This window comes from Microtus pennsylvanicus, chromosome 13 (assembly GCF_037038515.1).
Source record: "Microtus pennsylvanicus isolate mMicPen1 chromosome 13, mMicPen1.hap1, whole genome shotgun sequence".
In the NCBI taxonomy this organism is placed as follows: Eukaryota; Metazoa; Chordata; class Mammalia; order Rodentia; family Cricetidae; genus Microtus; species Microtus pennsylvanicus.
In genome coordinates this window covers 82,184,267-82,208,823 of record NC_134591.1, presented here as the reverse complement: position 1 = coordinate 82,208,823, position 24,557 = coordinate 82,184,267, and the positions used below count along the sequence as shown (strand labels likewise).

Here is a 24,557-nt window from a genome sequence, read left to right as displayed (position 1 = left end):
TCTCTCTCTCTCTCTCTCTCTCCCCTTCTCTCTCCCTCCCTCCCTCCCTCCACCCCTCTCTCTCCCTCTCTCTCTTCTGTCTTTCTAGACCTTAGTATCCCATCCATGTTTGCTCTTCAGTAGGGCCTCTGAAGAGATGCTGGGTAGCTTGTGTCCTGGATGAAAGTGTGTCAGAAGAGATCCAACCCTAAAAGCCAGGTTGGGTGGAATACGGAGCAGGATGAAAGATGTGGTCCTGGTGGGTTCTCAGCCCATGCTCCCCTGACTCTGCAGAGATGCTGAGCTCTGTCCCATGCTCCAGGGTCATGATAGTCATTGAACATTGGCTGCTGTGATGGTCAGAGGGACTTGGTGTTGAGTTCACCAGGAAGAGGCTCAGCTAGACCTTGGGGCATTGAGCAGGTGCTTCTAGCATACTAAACAGACTTGGCTATTGCTTCGGGGCCATTTGGCTCGAGGGCCATCCAGGTTCATGCTGATCCCCTCTTCCTGCTGCTCCATGTACCCTCCCCTTTTCACTTTTATCATTTTGGTATGCGTTCCAAATTTTATGAATGACAGCCCAGCCAAGAATCTCCAGTATAAAGCCATTGCAAGATCCAGACAGAGAATGTAGGCCTCCTACCAAACAGTGGCATCTTATCTCCCAGACAGAGCCACAAAGTACCCATGACCTTGGCACTGCCCTTCTACCTGGAAGAGAACATGGCCTGGAAAATGCACTTGCCATTCCTGTGGCCTAGACTGAGGCTGGGTGACAGGTACCCACTCCCAGAACATGCCTGCCCACCTTGGGCAGAGAGGCTTTTATCTCAGAGGGCATCTTGCCTGGCGCTCATGAGAAAGGAAGGCTGATCTCCAAGTTGAACATAAGACTCTTCACCCCTACCAAAAGCTGAGTGGTTCATGCCTCGCTCCCCCAGGACTCCAAGCAGATGACGGTTTCTTCAGGGACTTGGGAGCCCTTCCTGCATTCTCTCTAAAAATACATTCTCCACACACTCATTAGGTCTCCTGGGCCCTCAGTGCCCACCTGTGAATGAAGAGCTCTCTCTCCAGAACAGGGCACAGCAGAATGCAAAATGTCTCTTAACTTCAGTGACCACCTGGGCGCAGGAGGCTGGGCTGGGTCACAGGCCCACCTCTAATCAGCAGGAAACGCTGCCTTCTCTCTGGCTGCTCTTGGGCCTCCAGTGGAGTGGGCCTTTCTTGAAGTGCTGGTTCCTGTGAGTAGGTGAGGGTCTGAGGAAGTAGAATTCAAGCTAAAAAAAAAAAAATTAAAGGAATAGCCCTGAGGTGGCCACACACTAGATGGGGACATTGCCCCACTCAGACCCCCCAGAGCTCCTGAAGCACTGTCTGTTCTGTCCCCAGCCACTGGGGGAGGCGGTGGCGTCAGCGCCCCGAAGGAGTTAAGCGCTTCATGGGGAACATGGGCTTCCAGTGAGATTTTGTTTGTGAGCTTGGTGCAGTTACCAGGTCTGAATAATAAGGTGGCTTGTTAATTATCCCCCCCCCTTCTAATTTACCTTTCTGCCGCACAGGCACTGGGAAGGTTTACGGGGGTGTTCTTTCAAACCTAAACAACGCCGGGCCTTGGGGTGGAGGGAGCTTTGCTGCCTTCATGTTGCTGAGTCCCTGAAAGGATCCCACCAGCCAATTAAAAAGGAACCGTTGGCCACTTAAAACATAGTCATTACTTCTGTGAATGCTGCTAAATTAAATAAGTGTTATCGGCATGATTTTTTTCCCGAGACTTTGGTTTCTTTTGAAAGAAAACATTTTGTTACTTCCCCAGCCGGTTTGTTTGCAGCCAATGTGGGGAATCTGAAGTCGTTTTTTCTTGTACTTGAAAGTTCTTGTCTCCCTGGAGGCTTCTGTTTCACCAGCCAACGTCAAGGAGCAGGGAGGGGCATGGGACATGGCTCCTGGGTGACTTCCACAGGCAGCAGACCAGTGGCAGGATGGACCTGGCCTGGGAGGTCTGGATCAGGGGTCAGTACAGTGAGTGAAGGCCCTGCCCACCTCCCTCCTCCACACCTCTGGCTTTTCCTCACTGACTGAGGTCAAATCCACAGGACGGAAAAAGTAGCCATTCAGAGCATGTGACCCCGTGGCACTTAGCACACTTCCCGGTGTTGTGCCACGAGCCTCTGCCTCTAGATGTGGAACATTCCCACTACCCATCGGAGAATCGGCACCCCTTAACAGTTACTCCCCCAACCCCTCTACAGATCTGCCTCTTCTGGATGCTGGGCAGAAGCATGGTATTTGTCTTTCATTTTGCATAATCTATTTTTTAAAGTCTTCACGGACAAATCTTGATCATTTGTACTGATAAGACACTGTGGGGTTTCCACCCGTGTGCACACTGGAACATGAGTGAGCCTTTATAGGAAGAGTGTGATTTTTACATTGGGAAAAGAGTCAGGGTTTAAAGACTACCGTGTGATATTTACAGTGTGTACACATTGTAGGCATCGGGGAATAGTCAAGTCAGGGTAATCGGCATGGTGCCTCTATGGGTGAGGGGTGGGGAAAGAGAAGAAGCTGGACAGTTAGATAGGAGAAATGAATGTAGGTATTATGGGCACAGCAAGGTAGCTAGTTAATAGTAATAGGTTGGGGGTTTGAAAATAGCTATAGGATGTCCCCCCAGGCATTCTAGGCAGTGTGTATGCTTCTGAGGTCTGTCTGCATTGCAGCAAGGTGAGCTTCATGCTCCTGGTGGATAGACCTTGATGTAGAGAGAGCACAGTCTCATCATTTGCTGCTGCAGGCTCGAGCTGGTCTGGTCTTCTGGCTGCTTGAGTCCTTGCTGGTCTGAAGCCATTTGAGGTGCTGTGGGGGTACACACCAGAAATGGGATTGCTTCCCTTTCTGCCTGATCTCCTCCTTGCCCTCTCAAACCTTCTCTGTCCGATGACATCACAGCCTTGGTGTGCCCTTTTTATAGTCCGCGTGGCTCTGTCTTGATATCAACCTCTGCTTATGATGGACCCTAGAGAAAAACCCATCCCCTCCAGATAAGCTGGAGGCCCTCTTCCTTTTGCTCGGTCCTGTGACCTGCAGCTCAGGTACCGTACCCATGGGCTCAACTATTCCAAGTCTGCCTCGGGGTCACCAGGAACTTGCAGAAACCCCGTCCAGGACTTGGCTACCCCAGTGTGATGGCCAGGGTAGTTTTACACTGCAGTGGCAGGTCTTAGCAACTCTCGCATGAGCTCAGATTCTAAATGTTCTTCAAAACATCTCAGTTCCCTAGTCTCTGAGGCCACGGACAAGCACTGGAATGAGCCCACATATCACCATCTCATGACGGCCTTGTCTCCTCCATTCCTGTCTCTCCACAGCAGAGCCGGGCATCACATCCTCAGGTGTTGCAGAGATGAAGTTGCCCGCCCCCAACACATCTGGAAACAGTGAACCCATGAGAGAGAGAGAGAGAGAGAGAGAGAGAGAGAGAGAGAGAGAGAGAGAGAGAGAAAGAGAGAGAGAGAGATGTTGGTCCCCAGAGGAGCCTGGGGGCCCTCCTCCCTGGGAGCCACTGGCACTGCATGCCTGCTGCCAGGTTTGGGGTGGTGCAGAGATGGCATCTGCCAGGCAAGGGGTAGCAGCTGGAATTCTGCCGGGCCTCCGGTTCCATGAGAACCACATCCCTGGGGAGTCCCCTGCTACAGAGGCTGATGCTACATTATCTCTTTAGGTGACGGTGACGTTGTAAATAATATGTATGAACCTGACCCGGACCTGCTGGCCGGCCAGAGTGCCGAGGAGGAGACTGAGGACAGCATCTTGTCGCCCATCCCTATGGGGCCGCCATCCCCCTTCCCCACCAGCGAGGACTTCACTCCCAAGGAGGGCTCGCCCTATGAGGCTCCTGTCTACATTCCTGAAGACATTCCAATCCCACCAGACTTCGAGTTGCGAGAGTCCTCCATCCCAGGAGCCGGTCTGGGGATCTGGGCCAAGCGGAAGATGGAAATCGGGGAGAGGCTTGGCCCCTACGTGGTGGCGCCCCGGGCCGCACTGAAGGAGGCCGACTTCGGATGGGAGGTGAGTGTGCTCCGTCTGAGCATGATTGATCGTGGTCATTTATCTTGTGTTCAATCTATTTATAAAGCTGGTGCAGCCACTGCCCCAGGCAGGAGGCTCGGTCTGTTGGAGAGAGAGAGCATTCGAATGTCACATTTCCCAGGGTTATTTTATCCAGCGGCTTGCCTGACGTGTCTCAGAAAACATTGCCGTCCCCTCGGACGCCCATCAGCCCCGACGGCTGAGGCACCCTCTTCCCGGAAATGTGTCTTTTATGAGCTCATGTTTTAAAACATCTTGTGCCTCTTACTGGATGGAGGTGCTGACCCACCCTCATTGCGGGAGAGTCGAGTGTTCCAGAAGAGGCAACTTAATGCTCAGAAGCTTTGTTCTGTCTCCATCAGATTGAGGCAGCTTATAAAACAGGCCTGGTGGCCGCGCAGTCCCTACAGACTCTGACATGTTGACACAAGGCTCCTGACTGACCTTAAGGGGGCGTCCACTCTCAGATTGGGGAGCAGAAGCCGTGCCTCTTTAACTTCCTTCTCACATCTCCACAGACCTTTGCGGGGCCGTAGCTCATGTGTGCTAACCTGTGCAGGTGTATTGGGAAGAATCGTGTGCTAGACCAGAAAGTGCTAAGATCTAGGTGTGCCAGGGGTTGCTCTGAACCAGAAGCATCCAGAGGTGTCCACTCAGGCCATGGGATACACTGAACCCTGCTTGGAGGGGGCTTGTCAAGGTGGCCTCGTGGGAAGAGAGAATGCCACAAAAGCACGTTTTCCTGTAGGCCTCGGCCTTCCCGCGGCCCACAGGGCTGGTTTCCAGTGGTAGTTTTGGCAGGAAGCCTGCCTGGGTGGAAAGCAGGAATGCAAATCCAGATTCCTTTTGGTGTTTCACAACCTCCACAAGTGCCTGCATCGAGGTCAGTGCCAGGAAGGGCAAATGGTCCAGGGGAGAAAGAGAGCCTGCTAGCCTGCAGTGGTTCCCTAACCGTGAGGCTGGGTGTGGGAGTCAGGTGGGACAAGGGTCTACCTCTGGTCTGTCTTTCCGTCTCTCCCAACCCCTTGACAACCTTGAGAAAGTTTTCAAGCAGATCTGGATGTTGGTTGTCTTGTAGAGAGTGAGGAAAGACTTAAGGCCTGGCCTTCTCTCCCTGGCTATTAGAGTCTCCAAACTTTGCACACCAAGACCCCACAGCTGCCTAGAAACTCTGATGAGATGTCCTCTTATGCATAGATTCCTCTTCCAGACCCTGGGAAAGTCTGGAAAGATTTCCCTTGGTCCTGCCACGTGTAAGGCCTTTTTGGGGAGATAGCTGTTGGCGGTGGCTACGTCACATTCAGAGGCCATTCCTGTGCTCTCAAAACAGGCTGAGTGCCTGGACCCATGGGTGTCTCAAGTAGAATGAGGTCCCTCGTCTCACGGGGTCTTGTTTAGTTCATTGTCTAGGGTGCTGGGGCTCTCATCTGAACTTGAGCCACCCTGCCTTGTTCTTCAGAGAGCTCGGAAGATCCGGGTGAGAAGCTGTGTTGACCAATGAGGAGATGGGTGAGTTGGGCTTCACAATAGTCCAGCCTGGCAGGAACTATAGCTCAGTAGCTAACTTGCCAATGTCTTCAACCATGAGAGGTGGCAGATGCTAGGGGTGGGGACCAAGGTTGAGATCATCCTGGGGCTTGACTGGCTGGGCCAGGGAACCAGGTGAGGCAGGAGCGGAGAGGATGGAATCCCACCCTTCCAGTGGGCACACGCTGTGCTTTGCGGCCCGAGGAGAGTGTTTTTAAACAACATGGCAGTTGAGTGCTTTGGGCTCAGTTGGCTTTGTGGAGGGCCTCTCCACCCTTCCCTGCTGGCATGCTGGAGACGTTGAAGGGTGTTTGTTTAACGTACTTAAAAGATCTTCACTATTTAATCAGTGGGCCAGCTTTTAAACGCTTGGAGGGTAAACAAACCTTGGTAATAGGTAGTTCTTTGGATGACCTTGAAGTGACTTTGTTCTTGTCTGCTCTGCGGCTGATACAGGTTTCTGTTTGATTTTGTTTTTTAAAGAAATGCCCCGTATCACAGTGGCTCCCTGGGTGCCAGGCCTGGTACAGGCTGTCGCTATCACTCCTCGGGGCTTGCTGACTTTCGCGGCGTTGTTTGCTCTCCGCAGAGGCACTTGAAAGTGAGCTGTTCCCCCATTTCTGCGAAGAGCTTTGTCCCATGGTGGTGACCTGACAGCTGACTTTCATGAAAGTGCTCAGAGATAGCTGCCCCTGAAACAGTGTTCGAGACCCACCTAGCACTTGCTTATCTGACCTCGTTTCCTTCGGGAGTTTGGGCAGCCACCACCTGTTTCTGTGACGCTTTGCTGAACTCTGTGTCCTTCCACAGCAGCTGGCCGAGCAGTTAGTTCTGTCCTTGGGATTGGATCCTGGGAGCTGCTGGCGGGACTGGAGTGGAAGCCAGTGTTGTCCAGGGAGGGAAGAGGAGGCTCCTGGGGAGGAAGGTGGACGCTCTCAGTTCCTGGAGTCAAGGATTAAGTCACAGCTGGACCTCTGGCCCTGGAGAAAGCACTGAGACCCCTTTTCCTCATAGTTTTGCTCTGCTCTTTCCACGTGTGAACTATGTCATGACACGTTCACCGTTCTTTTGTCTTCCTCGAAGTACAGAGGTAGCTCAGCTCAGCAAAGTCAGGGAGTTCTTGTGACCCTCCTAGCTTTTCCTGTCTTACTCAGCCTGCATGCCGTCGCTCCTGAGTCCAGGCAAAGGGGCCTTCAGCCACCCACCTCCGCTGCTTTCACCAGGCGCCCTAGCCACCAGCCCTCCAGCCCCCTGCCAGTGCAGGGAGAGGCAGAGACCACCAGGAAGCGTTCACGGGCAAGCATGCTGGAGGCTGGGGAGCTCCAGTCAGGCTCAGGGCGGTGTGAGGCATGCACGGGTGCAATCGCAGGACGGCCCCCGGATCGCATACGTAGTAATCCACCCTCACCCTCATAATGAAGCTCTGTGAATCAGAGTAATTGAATTTTGTGATCTTTAACGTGGCACTCACTTGCTGCAGGAGAGCAAGCGGTGACATTCTTAGCAAAGATGACAGATGGAAGCTAAGGAGGGTCCGTTCTGTTTGGCTTCCCCGAGAAGGGGCCCAGGAGGAGTGGAGCGCATCGGTCTGGGGCCAGTCTGCACTCCAGAGCGTGGGTCCTCTGGAGAGGCCTACCAGCAGAGAATGACCCTGTGGTCTTCTGGTGGCCAGCTTGAAATGAAGGGCAGACTTACTGGTATTGTATCACCACTTGGGATACGCTGCAAGCGTACTTTACTCCTTTCTGAGAGCCAGGTCCTTGCTTCAGTTGATAAGATGAAAGGATGGTTATCGAGGCCTGACTGACGTGGGGTCTCGGGGTGACGAGGGAGGAAAAAGTTCCTCTTTTCCCCCCACATGGGTCAGACAAGGACAACTACACAACCCGTGGATCAGACTACACAACCCTGGGATGGCCTTTGACTTCCTGTCCCTGGTGGCAATGCACTCCTACCTCAGGTGGACCCTCCTTTGACAGAGCAGAGTTAGGGGGAGTTTCAGTGTTCACGTGGGAACATTGGTCAAAACCCATCCCTCGTCCAGAACTGGCCCTGGAAGCTTCTCTCTCCTTTCCTCTCATGTGTACTGGAGACCTTTCAATGACTCTAAAGCCTCCTTCCCTGGTCGTTTTGGAAGGAAACATGTCAGATGTCCTGGGCCTGGCTGGTGGTTCTGTACATGGGTGTGGGTGAGGATTCAATGCCTGGACATCCCTGTGGGCTCGGTCCCAATTCCCAGGCTCCTCCGTCTGACCACCCCCCCCATGCCCTGCTTACTGACACGAAGCCTTGCACTCACCCTGCCGGTGGGAATAAATCACCCTGTGATTGCATTTTATTGCCCCGAGGTCTGCAAAAGCAATGATTTTGATCATGTGTTGAGTAAATTATGACATTTATCATCGTGCTATTTATTTCACTAATTAAGAGATGGCTGCTGTGACAGCCCAGAGGGATGGGCTGTGGATGGGCTGCTCAGAGGCCACCTGCCCCAGGCAGGGTCTGCAGCTGTGTGCTGGGCTTGCTTGGGTAAGGCAGGCTACCTGGGGAGGCACCAGAGAGGGCTTCACTGGCATCGGCCACTCCTCTCCAGAGTTAGACCAGGTTCTCCTCGAGGATGTCTCCAGAAAGTCACTCTCTGAGATGGTGCTGAGCCTGTGATTGACACACAAGCGTCATCTGCTGAGTGAATGTGTCTCCCAGTGCTTAAGAGGGGTTAATGTGGACTGATGGGGTTTCAAGCCTCTCGAGCATTTGCTCAAGTAGACTGCCTCAGTCCTTGGAGCGAGGGTCTGAATATTAATACATGCATTTATTTGTTCAATCAACAAACAGGCCAAGATAACAGGGCACTCTGGGGAGGTAGGGGATATAGCCTGGAGGCCTCCACCTGCCCCATTCCTCCCTCTGTGCCGCAGTCTTGGGGTCCTCTGCCGGTTCCTTCAGGGTTTCTGAGACCCTCAGACACCTTTGGAGAGAGTCAAGATTTACTGATCACTTAGGAACCCGTGAGTTACCCCAATGACCGGCGATGCTGGGGCTTAGAGGACAATGGGGATGAAAGCCACCCTAGCCCTGCTGTCAGATTCTGAGAAACTTCTGCACATTTAATGTGAGCCTGTCACTCCAAACACCAGCTTTGAATAGCTCGGCTGGAAGGAATGTAATGTGTGCTTAGGTGTGTGTGTGTTAGCCATTTCTGCGCATTGCAGGGACTCGGAGCCTTTCTTCTCCCGAGAGTAGGGAATGAGAAGTATAAATTTGGGGGGGGTGGTATAGGGCAATGTTGGGGGGGGAGTCTGGATGGTGTCTGTTTAGCTCCCTGCCCCCAAACCTTTCCAGCAGGAAGATCTTCTAAGAGACTGTTAAAGCCACCACAACTTAACATTAGATGGCTGTACCAAGAACCGTCATCTCCAAACATTGAGAGCGTGCAATCAGGGGACCGAACACTCAGGCTAAAATCAGTCCCAGGGCAGGAGAGATAAAGGGGCAGGTTTGCCAGTTCTCAAGGAGCAGTCCAGCCTGTAGTGGGGTCAGACTAAAATCGTACCCCAGAACCCCAGCTTGGGTCTCAGACTTAGCTTCAGGGTTCTCAGAGGCAGCAATGTTTGTCCTCTCTCCTTCAACTTTCAAAGACTCTTATACAAAGACTTTTTCCTCCATTGCACTTGTCTCTAGAAACGCAGACAGAGGTGTTTCCCTCCTAGCCTGGCTGTGTTGTCAGGGGGAGGGCTGCTGCTTCCTGCTTGGCTTTAGACTAAAGTCCCAGCATTGGGCTCTGACCACCCAAGGTAGAGATCACCTGTATCTCTACCCTGCTTGGCCTTGGCTGCTTTGGGAGAGCAAGGTCAGGGTATTGTGAGTTGGGGTACCATAGGAAGCAGATCTCACTGTGGGCTCAGACAGAATTCTGAGCTCACATCCTATAGAGATCCCCGCAGGTCCTGGATTGCTGCTGATCTTGGGGATAGAAGAAACTCTGGGAAACACCCCTCCCACCAGGCATGTGTGTTCTGCCAGCTAACACCCCTCTACCAGCAGCTGCGTGCTTGGCTGGTCTGATCTGATTAGATGAACTTTCATCATGAAGTACTTAGGCAAAGAAGTTGTGGATTGGGGTGTGGGGCTGAAGACTTTATCTTTTTTTAAAGTATTTAATATTTTTAATTGATTTTTATTGAGCTCTACATTTTTCTCAGCTCCCCTCCCTGCCTCTCCCCTCCCCTTCAACCCTCTCCCAAGGTCCCCATGCTCCCAATTTACTCAGGAGATCTTGGAAGACTATATCTTTTAAGGGTGCATTTTTGTGCTGGCAAAGGAGCCAGACTTGGAAGAGTCTTCATGAGTCCCAGGATGAGGTGTGTCTTGCTGTCAGCCTGTGTCCTGGAAGCAGCGAGCTCCCTCTGACGAGGGAATCCTCCTCTGCGCTGCCTGCCCTTTCTGATCCCATAATGGGCGCAGGAGAAATGGAGCTGGGTTTAGAGCCCCGTGAGTGAAGCCCCTGACTGTCTCAGGGTAGACTGAGTGCAGCACTGCCCCCCCCAGGCCTTCTGGACAAAGAGATTCACTGAGTCACCATGGACCTTTGGACAAGATCCCTAGTGACTCATGTGTGTAGCCGCATTTACGCCAGACAGGCCAGACAATAAATGCCCAGTGGAGATGGTCAGCTTGGGAAGCAAGCAGCTTACGGCCTCGCTGACCTCATACAAGACACCACACTCTTCCTAAGCAGGCCTGGGAGGGTCTGATGCCCTCCCTGCTCAGAGTCTCGTGTGTTCCCCTCATGAATCCCCAACTTCTCCTGATTCTATGGGGGGATGGACAGATACACACACCCCTGCAGTTTTGCCGTTCTCTTTGGAGCTACCTGCTCCAAAGCAGAGCTGTGTCCAGGGTCAACTTGTCGGTGGGCTGGGGCTTCCTAAACTGATACCTGGAACTGTCCGTAGCTATGAGGACTTCAAACTCTCTGTTTTCTCATGGCCGAGAGGACTTGCTACAGGGGCTGAGATGGCAGGAGAGGCAAGCTGGGCTCAGACCCAACGTCTATGCGAGTCACCCAAGAAGTGAGTCTACCCAGTTTGGGAAAGAGGCATAACAGTTCCAACTGAGTTTGCAAAGAAAGATTTGGAGGTCACAAGTTAGTGTCAGGCTCTGTGGGTCAGGGGGTGTTTCTTTGGAGTCCCTCTCAGAGATCTTGACCTCGGAGCTAATGTATAGGATCATGGCTCTCATTTGACTGCTGGTTGGCATCACCTGATCGCTGCCAGCAATGCAGGAACTCAGGCTCACTCTGGGAGGGGCTGGTTATCTGTTTGTCAGAAGCATTTGGGTTTAAGACCTCATGATCGTCCGGCAATGGAACTTTTGACAGCCCCCAGAAATTATAATCCACAATTCGCGTCCAGAACAACTGGCCTAGGAAGAGGGAGAGTCCCTCCACATGTTCACTATGCTACCAGAAGGCCCAGCATGAGGCCTGCTGTGGCAGGGCATGTTATAGAGGTCACGAGGGGCTCTGTGGTGTGGGCAGTAAGGGGCATTCAGTGGCTCAGCAGGCCAGTCTCGGGAGCTACCCGGGTCCTGTGTGTTAACTCGGTACCACACAGGAAGACCAGTGCACGACACACAAGGCCTTCCACGTATACTCACGCGGGCTCACACTCCTAGGAACTCTCAGACATAGATGGGCACACCTGCACACTTAAATGCTTTCACGTAGAGAATGAGCTTACCCCATATAGCCGGGGTTCTGGAATTCTACCTCCCAACACAGGGACTTGGCTGCTCACTCTTGCACCCCTGTTTGATGAGCACCTTTATCTTTCCTTCAGCTCTTGGTCCCTCTCGTTAATGTCTTGTTCTATAGTCCCACCAGGGAGCGGGCAGTGCCACTGAAGGTATTATATGATGGGAATGCTGGGCAGTGGATCCTGGGCAGGGAGGCTAGCAAGGGCCTGCTGTCCTTGGGATGGCCACACCCTCTAGGTAGGGCAGTGGTTCTCAGCCTTCCTAATGCTGAGACCCTTTCATACAGTTCCTCATGTCATGGTGACCCCCAACTATAAAATCATTTCCGTTGCTACTTCATCACAGTAATTTTGCTCCTGTTAGGAATCACAAATACCTGATGATTAGGATATGTGACCCCTGTGAAAGGGCCACGCGACCCCTAAAGGGATCGAGACCCATGGGTTGAGACCCACTGCTGCAGGACTTTTTAGTGGCGGTCCCCATCTCATCCAAAAGCCAAACTCATCTTCTGGTTATGGTTTTTCTCTGGGGCCCCAGAATTGTGCAATGCTTGGCCCTCTACCTGGGCACTTCATGCACCCTCCAGGCAGGGCAACCTCTCTTTGTCCAGTTGCTGGAGAGATTTGTGGAGGCTAAGACCTGCTGTGGGCTTTTCTTCCCAGTGACTTTTAGGAGTGCGCTATGGGGGCAAATGAGATGTCGGAAGCCACTGAGGGCACCGCTGGGCAAAGGCCCCTGGGTAGATACCATGAAGCCAGCACCCTGATCCTGCAATGATGCCTTAGGGGCCCTTCAGCCTCAGCCCACCATGGAAAGCCCTCTTGCTCGGAAAGAGCTGAGCTCAAGACCCCCTCAAGATCTAGGGGGAAAGCCACATATGGCCACTTCTCAAGGACCCCTGTGGGACCCAGTGGCCAACCTTTCCTGCCTCTCCCAAGCGCACAGACAGCGGCCCCACATTTCAGCCCAGGAATGCCATGGAATCCTGTACTATCTTAGGCCCAGCTCCGAAAGCCGGGTTTATAAGGAATTTTAGAAAAAGAAGAGAGAATGACTAAGAATACCTCCCCGGTGGCTCTCCTTCTCTTCCTTAAGGGGTAATAACTCAGCAGCAACCCGGCAGAGGGCACTTTCTTTAAATAGAGCGTTCTGATTCACAGGCGAAAAAAAGGAAATAAATGTTTTCTTTTCATATTCGAGAGACATCCTCCAGTGCCAACTTCTTAAATGGTATTTTGCCATCCGGCTCACACACTCTACCCCAGTGACAGCCAGCGCCCATCCGGACTTGGAATGCTGCTCGCCCGCCTGAGCCAACATGTGAACGAACGTATTGGGTTGAGGTGGAGTGGGCGGTCCCAGCAGAGGGGGAGGTTGGGTAAGAGGAGAAGGTGGGCTTACTGCGGGGTTGGCAGGCCTGCCTGTGGCTCCCTTAAGGTTGTCTGTGGAACAGAACTCCTTGGCTCCTCTCTCTTGCTCTGCTAATGCCAGCCTTCCTTATTTCTTTAGGGGAAACAAGGGCTGTGCACTACGCAATGCTCACAAAGTCACCTGGGCTGCCTCTGCCCCGTGAGCTTGATGACCTGGGCCAGCTGGGCAGAAGGAGAGGCCTGGTCCTAACCAGGGACTGACTGGGCACCTGCCCAGATCCACATAAGACCCATTCTGCTCAGGGCGCTCTGCTCCAGCAATGCTGTGATTAATACATTGTTGTGATCATTTGGCTGAGAGGCAACCAAGGCAGAGGGCCCGAGGAAGCTGGGCTCAACAAGCCAGGCAGGAGTGGCTTAGCCACTTCCCTCCCCAGCCCTTCTTTCCTAGCTCCCAGGGCAGGAAGCTGACCTGCTGACAGAGTGGAGAGAGGAAAGCCTGGCTCAGTGACCATGTGGGGAAGTGATATTAGGCCCCACAGGGAGGTTTGCCTCCGCCTGGGTGAGGCCCAGACTGGGCTCCAGCAGGGCCGGAGCAGAGTCCAGTCTGAGTCCCGGGTTCCTTGGGTGTCACTTTCTCCCCAAAGCTGTGATTTCCTGTCTTGTAAAAATAAGTCCTCAGACTCTGCTCTGGAGACAGCAGCTGGGCCAGGCAAGGACCACTTAGTGCTCATAGTGTCTGTGACAGAATTCTCCAGATGCCAGGAAGAGCCGTCGGCCAGCCTGAAGATGAGTGAGACTTTCTCCAGCCGTCTCCAGGATGCCCAGGGTGAAGCGGGCAGACTTCAGAGGACAGGGGTGTATTCAGGCTAGACCATGTGGGGCTCTGGCCCCAACAGCCCATAACACAGTGTCTGTACTGCCCCATCCCACAGTGCACCTTGGTCTTGGAGTTTCTTGAGAAAAGTGCCCCACACCCTCCCCATCCAGGGCACTTTCAGAATGCATGTCTGTCCTCAGGGATAGGATGTCTGTGTCTGGACCCAGGAATCTGCACATCAGTAGCAACAGGAGTGGGTACTTGGTACCTGCCTTGAATGTCTCTGCTGGTGTCCTCTCTGCCGTGCCACCCACGTCCCTCCTGTATGGCCCTCTAGCCGCCCTGGCCCATGGTGTATCCTCAGTCAATGGCAGTCTGGTAACCTTGGTGCCTCGGTGTGCTGCCAGAATGACAACACAGAGGGCTTGGAGCCTGTTGGCTGTGCCAAGCAGTGAGTAGCACAGACACAACACGGGTCTCCATCTGCACCTCTGCACATTCTCACAGGGATAGCCTAGGCTGCTCTGGGCTGGCTCTGCGAGGCAGAAAGCAACCAGACCACCAAGGCTGCAGAAACTGTACTATATCAGTCGTTTGTACTGATTTCCCAACCGTGGTTTTTGTAAGGACCAGGATGAGCCCGTAGGGCAGCCCTCCCTCGGGTATCTCCCTGGGGAACCCCAGCCACCATTGCTGACTTCTGTCCCCAGCAAGCCCTCCCGCCCCCTGTACAGGGTCAGACAAGAGCCCAGGCGTTCCAGGCCATAAAAGGTCTCTCTGGGCCTGGGTTGAGACACGAGCCCAGGGGCTCCCTCCACAGGCAGAGGACAGCCTCGCTCATCTTATCTTCTCTCTGGCCGTGTCCCCTGGCACAGGCTTGTGCTCTTAGTATGTTCCAGCCACCTTGGCTTCTGCCAGAGACGAGAGTGACGCTGCCACTCACAGGCCACCAAGCACCTGTGATGTCTTCCCTTGCTCAGCAGCAGGCAGGCAGAAATTGCTTGGGCCTGTGTGGGACGCCCTGAGTGGGTTCTCTCAGCCCCCGAGGATTGAGTTTATCCTAAATGCAGTCAGCAGCCATGTCTAGGAAAGTTCATTCCAGAGTTGTGTCTTGGGGCAGGGGGAGGGGGTTAGAAATGACCCAGGTTCCCCACTGAAGCTTGGGAAATGGCAATAATCAACATCTTACTGTATAGTGATATAGTGCAAGGTTTGTCCAACATGGCATGGGCTTCCCGTTCACGTTTGCCTAAAGCCCGTGTCAGGGACGGAGATATGGCTCACTAGCACCTATGAAGTTCTCGGGTCCACCCCTAGGGTCGTGTAGACCAGGTGTGGTGGTGCGGGCCTATAGTTGTAGCACGTGGGAGGTAGAAACAGGGCTTTCGGAAGTTCAAGGTCATTCTTAGCGACATAGTAAGTTTGCAGGCAGCCGAGGGTGAATAAGAGACTTTCTTAAACCAACAAGAATCTAGGTCACATGTACGTGTGTAGTCAGGTCATAGTAATGGGTCAGCTTGAGGAGGGGGGGCAACCCATCCTGGCTCCCTATCACCTATAACACTGAATCAAGACCACCTACACACCGTGGCTTTGCCCTGTACTCTAGCAGTGACTGACTGTGCCATCAGCACTTGGTGAAGACCCCAGTCTTCAGTGGCAGTGGCGGCTGCAGTGCAGACACACTGGTGTGTCCTCCTCCTCCTCCTCCTCCTGTCCCCAGCTGCACCCCTCAGCCAGTCCATGCAGGGCAGGGGCAGGGATTACCAACCCTGAGCAGGGCCACAGGAGCCACCTTTGTCTGCCTTTCAGGCTGTTTCTCCTTCTGGGCTAATGCCCAGTTTAATTGTACATCCTTTTGTGTCATCCCTGTTCAATCTTGTTCAAAAATACCTACATCCACTCCTTTCCCATTTAGATCTCTCCAAAGTCCATTCTGTCTTATCAGCACAGTAATTTCACGAGCAGAGCTAAGATTTCTGCCATTTAGGCCCCAGGCATTGTCTGACGCCGCGGCAGCTGAGATAAACCCTCACCCAGAACAAAGTCGAAATGACCTTTTACAAGTAGAAGCAGCCTTGTTTCCCTCCAGACTAATTTATCAGCCTCCGCTCGAGCCTCTGCGCTCAGCAGAGGCCCGAGAGAGTGCTGGGGAGAGTGGGGGAGACGGGATTAGGATGCTTGGCTGGTTCCTCGCTTTCAACAGGCGCCTCTGGAGCCATTGGCCGCCCATGGCCTCTGGACGTGAGGTTAGACCCACAGTCAGATGTGTGCCGAAGAGGGTGGGGCCTCTGGGTCTGGGTGCCCAGGAGATGTGGCCAAGAGCTCCCCTAGCCTCCTTCAGCACTGAAATACAATTGAGTAAGTCAGACTGGGGGTGCATGTAATTAAGGGAACTCAGGCCATAGGTGCCTGGAGTTCCCCTGCCCCTGGGTCCATCTTGGGTGTGCCAGCCAGTCTGGCCTCCCTGCCCACTTCAGGAGCAAGTAGCCAAGAGAGACTGCTTGGGCGCCCAGGAAGTTAAGTTTACAGTTCTATAAGGTTCCAGTAGGCCTGTGTGCTACAACTTAGTTCACCAGCCCCCTCAGGCATTAGCATCTCATAGAGTGGGTGTCTTGTGAACCCCTTGTGTGTGAACGTCTGTGCTTTCAGAGAAGTGACCAAATCCATAGTCAGAGGGGTTTCCTGAACTAAGCTGCAGGGACACTCTAGTACTCAATGATGGGGACTGTGGGTGAAAGATGCCATGCCGCTGGTCCTGACACCTGCCCACTCTGTGATGTATCCTATACTATATCTCAGAGAGACCACTGGCTCAGAACAGGCTACTGAGACGCTGGGCATGTTACTGAAGTCTCTGGGTCTCAGTTTCTCCACTTGTCCAATTAGAACATTGAACTAAATTATCTAGAGATTGTGTCCTAGCTTGAAACATGATGTGTTGTTTGTTTGGATTTATTTATTATTTGTTTATTGAGAAAGGGTTTCCCAACATAGCTCTGGCTGTCCTAGAAGTCACTCTGCAGACCTGATTGGCCTTGAACTCTGCCTGCCTCTGCCTCCCGAGTGCTGGGATTAAAGGCACGTCCCAGCACACCTGGTTTTGGTTCCCCGTGCTTGGGAGATGTAAGAATGGCATCTTAAGAAGTTTCCCTGATGGAATCCGAAGTCAGTGACTTTTCATTGTAGCTCCTCCCGAAGCTTTGCTCCTGTTTGAGCTCCTCCCTCCATGGTGCAGTATCTGCCGGGGTCACAGAGGTGTCCCCAGCAAGTGGACTCAGCTCCCTACGGCCTCCTCCTGAGATGGTTGGAGATCTACTCTCCAAAAGCCTGTCTCTGGACGGAAGGCAGATCCTTGAAGAGTCTGTGCTGTGGTGGGTGGTGTGAGGGCATGGCCTTCGGTGTGAGCCTGCCAACAGTTTCTCTGATACCTGAGACAGGCTTGGTATATCTTGCGTCCCGGTCTTTGTGGATTTTTCAGGGTTGTTGTTTCTTGTGGGCAAAGTCAGTTAACTGCACAGTGGAAAATGCTTGATCCTAATGCATGTAGCTAAGGCAGATGCCTGTTTTGGGGTCCCTAGGCTGTTGTAGCAAATATTAGGTTGCGTTCTGGTATGGATGGAGTGGTCTATTCCAGGTCCCTCCAGACTTCTGGAAGCTCTCTGGGGTTGTTGGCATTCTATGGGTTGTAGCTCTGTCACCTGGAATCTCCAGCTTTGTCCTTACAGGATCCACCCGAGCGTCAGTGTCCAAATGTCCCTTTCTTTTTAAAAAGTATTTTATGGTCATGTTTATTTTGCCTGCTGTGTGTCTGTGTATCACATGCATGTAAGGCCCACAGAGGCCAGAAGAGGATTTTGGAGGACCCGGAACTGAAGTTATAGATATTTGTACGCTGCCATGTGGGTATGAGAGTCACACCTGGGTCTGCTGAAAGGGCAGTGTGCTAACCGCTGAGCCACCTCTCTGGTTCCAGGACTTCTTAGCAGGATGCTCGCAGACTCAGTCAACTCATCTCATTGGCAGAGACTGTTCCCAGGTGCTGGAGTTCTGGGCTTTGGTGTGCAGATTTAGTGGGGGCTGGGGATGAATGCACAGTTCAGCCTGTGACAGATCCCCAAGGGATCAAATGTCTGGGCTGAGCAACTGTCAGGTGGAGGAAATGACCAGAGATGATGCAAAGTCACACCTCAGCCAGAGTGCTCTGCAGCCACGGTGATTCCCAAGACCCCTGGGACACACAGAGTGCATGTACCTGGGATACAGGTGTATGCAGTAGTCCAGGAGCAGATTAATTCATTACTGGCAGCAAATGGGCATCAAGGCCGTGCCTGGTCTTGACAGTAACATACGACTTTAGTGTTAGCATTGTTTTGGTTTTTAGATTTAGTTATTATATATGTGTAAGCGTTTGGCATGTCTAGTGCCCATGGAGGTGAGAAGAAGTCAGATCCCCTGGAGTTACAGGTAGTTATGAACTATCATGTAGATTCTGGGAACTGGAACCTGGATCCTCTGCAAGAGCAGCAAGTGCTCTTAACCACCAAGCCATCTCAGCAGCCCCCAGGGGTAGGATTTTTATCCAAGTCCTCCCTTTGTCAGATCAGCAACAGAGCGTCACTTGTAGACACACTGGGGGACCTGGTCCCTGCCAAGTTCGGAAAACTTCTCATTTAGGCAGGAAGATTGGTTTGTGAGCCATTGGGGTCTGGATTTTCAGAATAAAGATAGGAATCCCTGGTTTCTGTGCTAGCAGAAGTGAGAAGAACATACCCCATCCAAGGACAAGCACAGGAATGTCCCAGTTCCTGCGGGCTAGGTAGAATCGGCTAGCAGGGCTCACTGGGCCTGGGATGAGTCTGGGGGAGCGGCAGGGACATGACTGTTGATTGTGCTTCATCTTTAGGGCTGATGCTTTTGAACAGCTTGACAAATGCACACTATGTCCGTCTGTGCGTCCATGTCTGAAGACCACTCGGGGCCTGACCCACGGTGTATGACGCTTGCCCTTGAAGGCTCTGGGTGTCTAATTCAAAAAGGAAATGGTTAAAAAAAATGGGCGGGCAGACAGGAAAGGAGTGGAAAGGGACTGGGGCCCAGCAGTTGGCTAATTGGAATGGGGGACCCCTGTGTGGGGGGGCTGCTAGGCCTGGACAATGTGCTCCGGAACGGGGGGCTGAGAAGGCCCGGTGGGATTATGATCGAATTAGTTGAAGTCAGAAGCCCCCTGAATGAGGTAAAGAAGGGAAGGGAAATGAAGGCCCTGGTATAAAGCTGCCTAAATGAGGGGCCCCATTCACTGCCTTGAAAAGCCCCGGACTCCCTTTCTTGGGGAAGCGACAGGCAAGCTCACTTTTGTTTGGCTGGGGGCGGGGCGCCCCGAGGACATACTTACCTACTGCCAGTGACAGGCAAGGAGGGAAAAATGGAAAATAATTCCAGGGCTGGCAGTGGGAACCCACGGGCTCCAAAAGCTCTTCTGAGTTCCCCTTGGTCCCCAAGTTCTGTGGGGTTCACCATTCAAAGAGACCTGCCCCCAGCCTTGAGGTCACACCAAGTTACACCAAGCCAAAGTTTGAAATGCCACATAACTGGCTATATCGTAAAGAAACATCTTTAAAGTTGCATTGGACAAAAGTGTTATTGGAATCAGCAATAAAAATCTACAAAATACAGAAGTAGACCTTCCAAAAACTTGAATGGCAAAAAAAAAAAAAATGCAGGAAGAGAGGGAGGGGCTGAGAGATTATAAAAAGAAAAGTGCTTAATAAAATGCTATGCTCAGTAAATATTTGTTGAATTCATACATTAATTAATTTTCCAGATGAGATTTGCCTAATCCATTTTTTAAAGAAAGTGAGGATTAAGAAGGACTCGGAATCTGATGGCTGGGGAGGCCTGGCCGAGATGAAAGGCCTGTGCGTGAGGTTTGGGGCCCAACCCTCCTGAGGTGCAACGGGCAGGCCTGCTTTCCTGGTGAGGCCTGGCCGTCTGTAATTGCCTGTTACACAAGCCCATTTGCTACTGGAGTTGAGTTCCATCGCTGGGGAGGGACTCGGTTTCCATCCCCCACCACAGTGTTCAGCAGGTGCGTTGGAAGCTTGTGGGATCTCCTGGGCATACCCACCCCCCACTCTAACCTTTCCTACCCCCCCATATCACCCTAACCTCTGAACATTTCTGTGGAACTTCCGTCATTTTTGTCCACGCTCTGGTAGGACCCAGCCGTGTCGCTCCTGAACACTTTCTTCCAGGTAGCTTAAGCCACAGAGTGACTACAGATGGATTTGGGGCTCGCAGTGTGCGTCTTTTCCCCATCCCCACTCACCACACAGGGGTTGTCCCATTTCCTTAGCCCTAGCTCATGCGATAGCACCCTAACATGGATCAGTGATCCACACTGGTCTGTGCTCACCCCTGCAAAGCTGATTGACAGGCAGTCCTGGAAAGCTTAGCAGGCCCTATCCAGCAAAGACCTCAGCAAACAAGAAACTCAGATCCTACCCCTGGGAATGAGAGCACTCAGGTGTGCAAACAGCTCCTGGCCTCTGGGATCATCTTTGACATAGAAGGTACAGACAGTCCAGAGCCCATCTCCGCGACAGAGGCAGGCGCCCCCACAAAGTCCCTGCAATCGTCCGGGTGGCCTGGCTGCAGCTGAGATGGAAACTGAGCAGTTTTTAAACATAGTAAATCCGGTTTTTTCTGACCCTTAACGGAGAAACGGTTCTGAGGATTCTCATTCCACCCCAAGTCTGTCCTTTCCAGTCCCAGTGATAAATGATGGAAGGAGACAAGACTACCTTCCTGAGCTCTGTGAGTCTGTGCGGACAGCTTTGCTAACAGGCAGGAGAGAGATGAGAAGAACAGACCCGAGAAATTGTGTCATAGTGAGTGAATTCCAGACATATTCTGCTCCTTCCCAAGTCTCACATTCTCTCTCTCTCTCTCTCTCTCTCTCTCTCTCTCTCTCTCTCTCTCTCTCTCTCTCCTCTCTCTCTTTCTTTCTTACACACACACACACACACACACACACACAAACATACATACATACGGGAGCCAATATTCTATAGTGAGCTGGGCCAAACACTTTGGGACTGATGTCTGATCCTGAATCCAGGATGTGGGCGAGGACCCCTGCATTTCAGGGAAGAGAGACTAGGACAGTCACCCACACCACCTTTTAGCTGGCCACCATTCTAGATGTCTGTAAAGGTGAATACTAACACAGCTGACCTGGATAGAGTCTGGAAGCAGGAAGATGGGAGAGACATCCTGGTATGAAGGGTGGGGTAACCAGGAACTGGGGCCACAGGCAGTGATTGTGGGACCCTTGTCGAGGCTCATGCGCTGCCCGTAGCAGGATTTGGAGGCCATCACGCTACCTGTGAGTCTCATGGTAGCTGGTATTCAAGAGTACAGGGAGAAGTGGAGGTGGTAGCCTGGTGGAGGAGGCCTCAGGGCATAGCCATAGAGCCCAGCTACCCAGCTCCCTGGCCTGCGGCTTCCAGGAGGACTATGAACCTAAGCTTTGCCTGAGGCCATTTGGTCTCTTTCAAAAGAGGTTCCTATCCACAAAGCTGGAGTTTGAAGTGTTAAGACACCTTGTCTGCCCCACCACCCATATGTATCTCTCTATAGTGGCAGTGTACAGGTCTGAGATTGCTTTTGGAGGGCCAGCTTTCCTGTCACAGTGGTTTAACACCAGGGATGGTGGCAGGAGGCCAGAAGGATTGCTTCCTGAGCCCTGTGCACCCACGTGAACAGTTCGTAAAGGGTAAAGAAAGGACTTTAGTTAAGCAGCTTCTGGTGAACACTGAAGATGGGCCTGCTCTCAAAGAACACCGCTCACACAGTGGTAGCAGCCATCATCCCTTTGCCCAGTTCTCTGGCCCCGTTCTCTTCTTCTTGCCCCATCCGATACCTGTCAACAAAAAGTCTTGTTGCTTGCGATTGAATGGGCACTCTCAGAACATGACATTAGCTGTATTGTCGGGGGTAATGGTGGGGGCAATTGGTGGGGGGCAGGGGCAATGCTGGTGTGTGCTCTTCCATATTGTCGGGGTGGGGGCAGGGGCACCTGCTGATGTGCCCTCTTCCATATTGTCGGGGGCATGGGCAATGCTCATGCGCCGTCTAAGGACCAACAACAGGAGCTTCTTCCCAGGAATGAAGTCTGTTCTTTATAGCTCGCTTCCTATGAGCAGAATTTTCTAGATACATTGTGAGTAGAGACTTTGCCCAGGGCTATCGATTTCTGTCTATCACTTCAAAAACAAGATTCTTAGTGACAAAGCTCAAGCAGCAGGTGGTGACCGAGGCTGGGGCTACCTGCAGGGTTCCTGTCTTCTGCCGAGGCCTCAGGAAATCCAAGAAACCAGAAGACCTAGGCTCCTTCTTTATAAAGTGGCCAAACCACACTGGGTAGAAGAGGCCTGGGTGTGAGTCTCAGCACCATCACCTGTTGGCTTGGTAGCCTGAAGATGTTGCTATTACCTTGTGCCTCAGTCTGCCCGCCTATGAAGTGGTCATGGCAGAATGGACGGACCGGCTGACTCAGCACCTGCCCACAGGTGCCATAGGTCTGCTGTCAGCCCCACAGGCCAGGATCCACAGTCTACTAGGGTGCCTCCCTGGGGCCTCAGAGAGAGACGAATCTTCCTTGCCCATTTCTTTTCCTACTGACGTGCACCTGGATATTCCTCGCTCTGAGCCTGTCACCTGCATGCCTCACCCATGAACTACATTAGCGGATCACCCTGTACAAGGCCGCTAGGTCAGTGGTGGGAGCTGGCCTCCATCTCCCCTCCCTCAAGGAGCTTGCTAACCCCCAAAGGCCCCATAAACAGGGAGACGGTTTCTGAGAGCTGTGGTGGAGCCTGCCCCTTCCACAGAAATAGTGTTAGGAGGTTGCTGTTCCCTTGGCTTGTGGTGACTCGTCTCAACTGCTTCCTGGGCATGGGACTGGGTTTGTTACTAGTCAGGGTGTTTCCACTAACAAGAGTGAGTTAGTGAGCAACCCGACAGGAACTCGGGAGGCCTCACAGGGAGCACTCTGTATTTCCCTGCATGGAAGCTAACGTTGCAGAGAGCGGGGAGAGGCCTTTGAATGCAGAGTCAAAAATATGGGAAAGTGTTGGTTCTAAGGACAAGAAAAAAAAATTAATCATTCATCTGGTAGACACTCATGCCTGAATGGGAAAGGAAAGGGTGATAAGGAGGCAGAATAAATCATAAGATCGGGATTTATCAAGCAGGCTTAAACATGACTGGAGTCCTGAGAATGTTCACCCTCCTCCCCATCAGGACCATGGTTCTTTCATGACCCTTCCTGACTCTCACACCTGTTCAGAGTGACCTCAGGCAGACCTGGGTCAGCCCCCACATCCCCTTTCATGGGGAAATTAGTGAAAGTCGTGTTCACTCATGTGTGCCCTGAAAGAAGAAGCAGGCAAGGACAGAGGGATCAGGAAGCCAGAGCTGGGCATGGGGCGGGCTGGAGGCTGGTAGGCATGGGGCAGGTTGGAAGCTGGCAGGCATGGGGCATGCTGGAGGCTGGCAGGCATGGGGCAGGCTGGAGGCTGGCAGGCATGGGGTAGGCTGGAGGCTGGTAGGCATGGGGAGGGCTGGTAGGCTGCCCTGGGCCCCCCTCCTGCAGAAGTGCAAAGGAAACTCAAAGCCGATCTCTCTGTGGAATGTTCTAGAACCTTTGCTAAGGTGACTTATAGTACCTGTGACTTCCTACTTGGGAACTACAGCTTTACCGTTGTGAGCATGAGGGGAAAATGGATGCAGGAATAGGTGCTGGCTTCCCTGGAGTTCTCAAAGGCTTGTAGACCTTGTCCCTAGGCCTCTCTCACTTGATCCGTGTCTGAGGAATTCTTTCTATGTGGCAGTGGGGAAACTGAGGCCCAGGAAGGTATGAGTCACTTGCAGATTCATGAAGGGACCACAGCTGGCTTGGAACCCAGTCAGTCTCCCAGCCTGAGACCGCAGCTTTGGTAGACAAGCTAGCTGGAAGTAGGTGGGCACCCTAGAGAGGGAGCTGTGCTCTCTTTAGCTCTGACTGGCTCCTAGGCTGGAGTGTCAGCAAGACTGCTGATAACATATGTCTAAAGCATGCCTTGAAGTGCAGACCTGCATGGGGGGTGCAGAACCGCATGGGGGGAGCTAGGATTTTGGAAAGTTCACAGTGATTATGTGCCATGGGGTCAGAAGACTGGAATGAACTCAACCCTGATGTCTAGATGGGCACCTTCTCATTCATTCTCTTCTCATTCATAGGATGTTAGTACTTAGTTGCTTTTAGTATTTATTTTCTTATTTGTCTATTGCCAACTAATTTATCTATTCATTCATTAGATATGTTCTTATAAATCGTATATCTATTTAATTATAGTTATTCATTAGATATTTATTTATTCATGTATTCATTATTCACTTGTCTTTACATATTCATTTGTTAGTTGTTTATTTGTTCAATATTTAACTATGAGTTTATCTATACACTTACATAGATATTTGTTTATTAACCCACTCTGTGTACATTCGTTAATAACACAAATCATTGTCATTCTTTAAATATTGATCCACCTGCTCATCTTTATTTAGTAGATAAGTTTGCCAATTCTTTCATTAGCTATGAATTCATTCGACTTATATTTATATAACCATTGGACGTTTATTTATCTGTTTATTTGAGATATTATCACAAAATTTTTAATGTGGTATTCCCCAGTTCCTCATTGGGTGTGGATGTCATATTCATTCGCTGGACACCATGTCTGCTTGCTCTCTGGTCCCTTGCTCGTGTGGGTTCAGGGTTGCCACCTGCCTTCTCTTCTGTCATTCACTCGTGTGTGTCTGGGTCAAACCGTCAGTCTAAGTAGATCTGCCTTCCACCTCAGCCGTAAGATGAAGAAAGCATCAGTGAGCATCCCGTAGAGTGGGGTGAGGCCTTAAAAAGCCGTGGGCTCAATCTGGTGTGGCACAGACACTAGCTG

General features: G+C 52.0%; 1 protein-coding gene across 9 annotated transcripts in view; it reads left to right on the top strand.

Annotated features, from left to right (window-relative positions):
- Positions 1-24,557, top strand: part of Prdm16 (PR/SET domain 16) — a 307,893-nt gene that overhangs the window by 98,063 nt on the left and 185,273 nt on the right. For all 9 annotated transcript variants that reach the window (XM_075944793.1, XM_075944791.1, XM_075944790.1 and 6 more), the window contains exon 2: positions 3,707-4,056. In XM_075944793.1, coding sequence (XP_075800908.1) covers positions 3,707-4,056 — 350 coding nt within the window. The remainder of the gene's footprint in view (positions 1-3,706; positions 4,057-24,557) is intronic.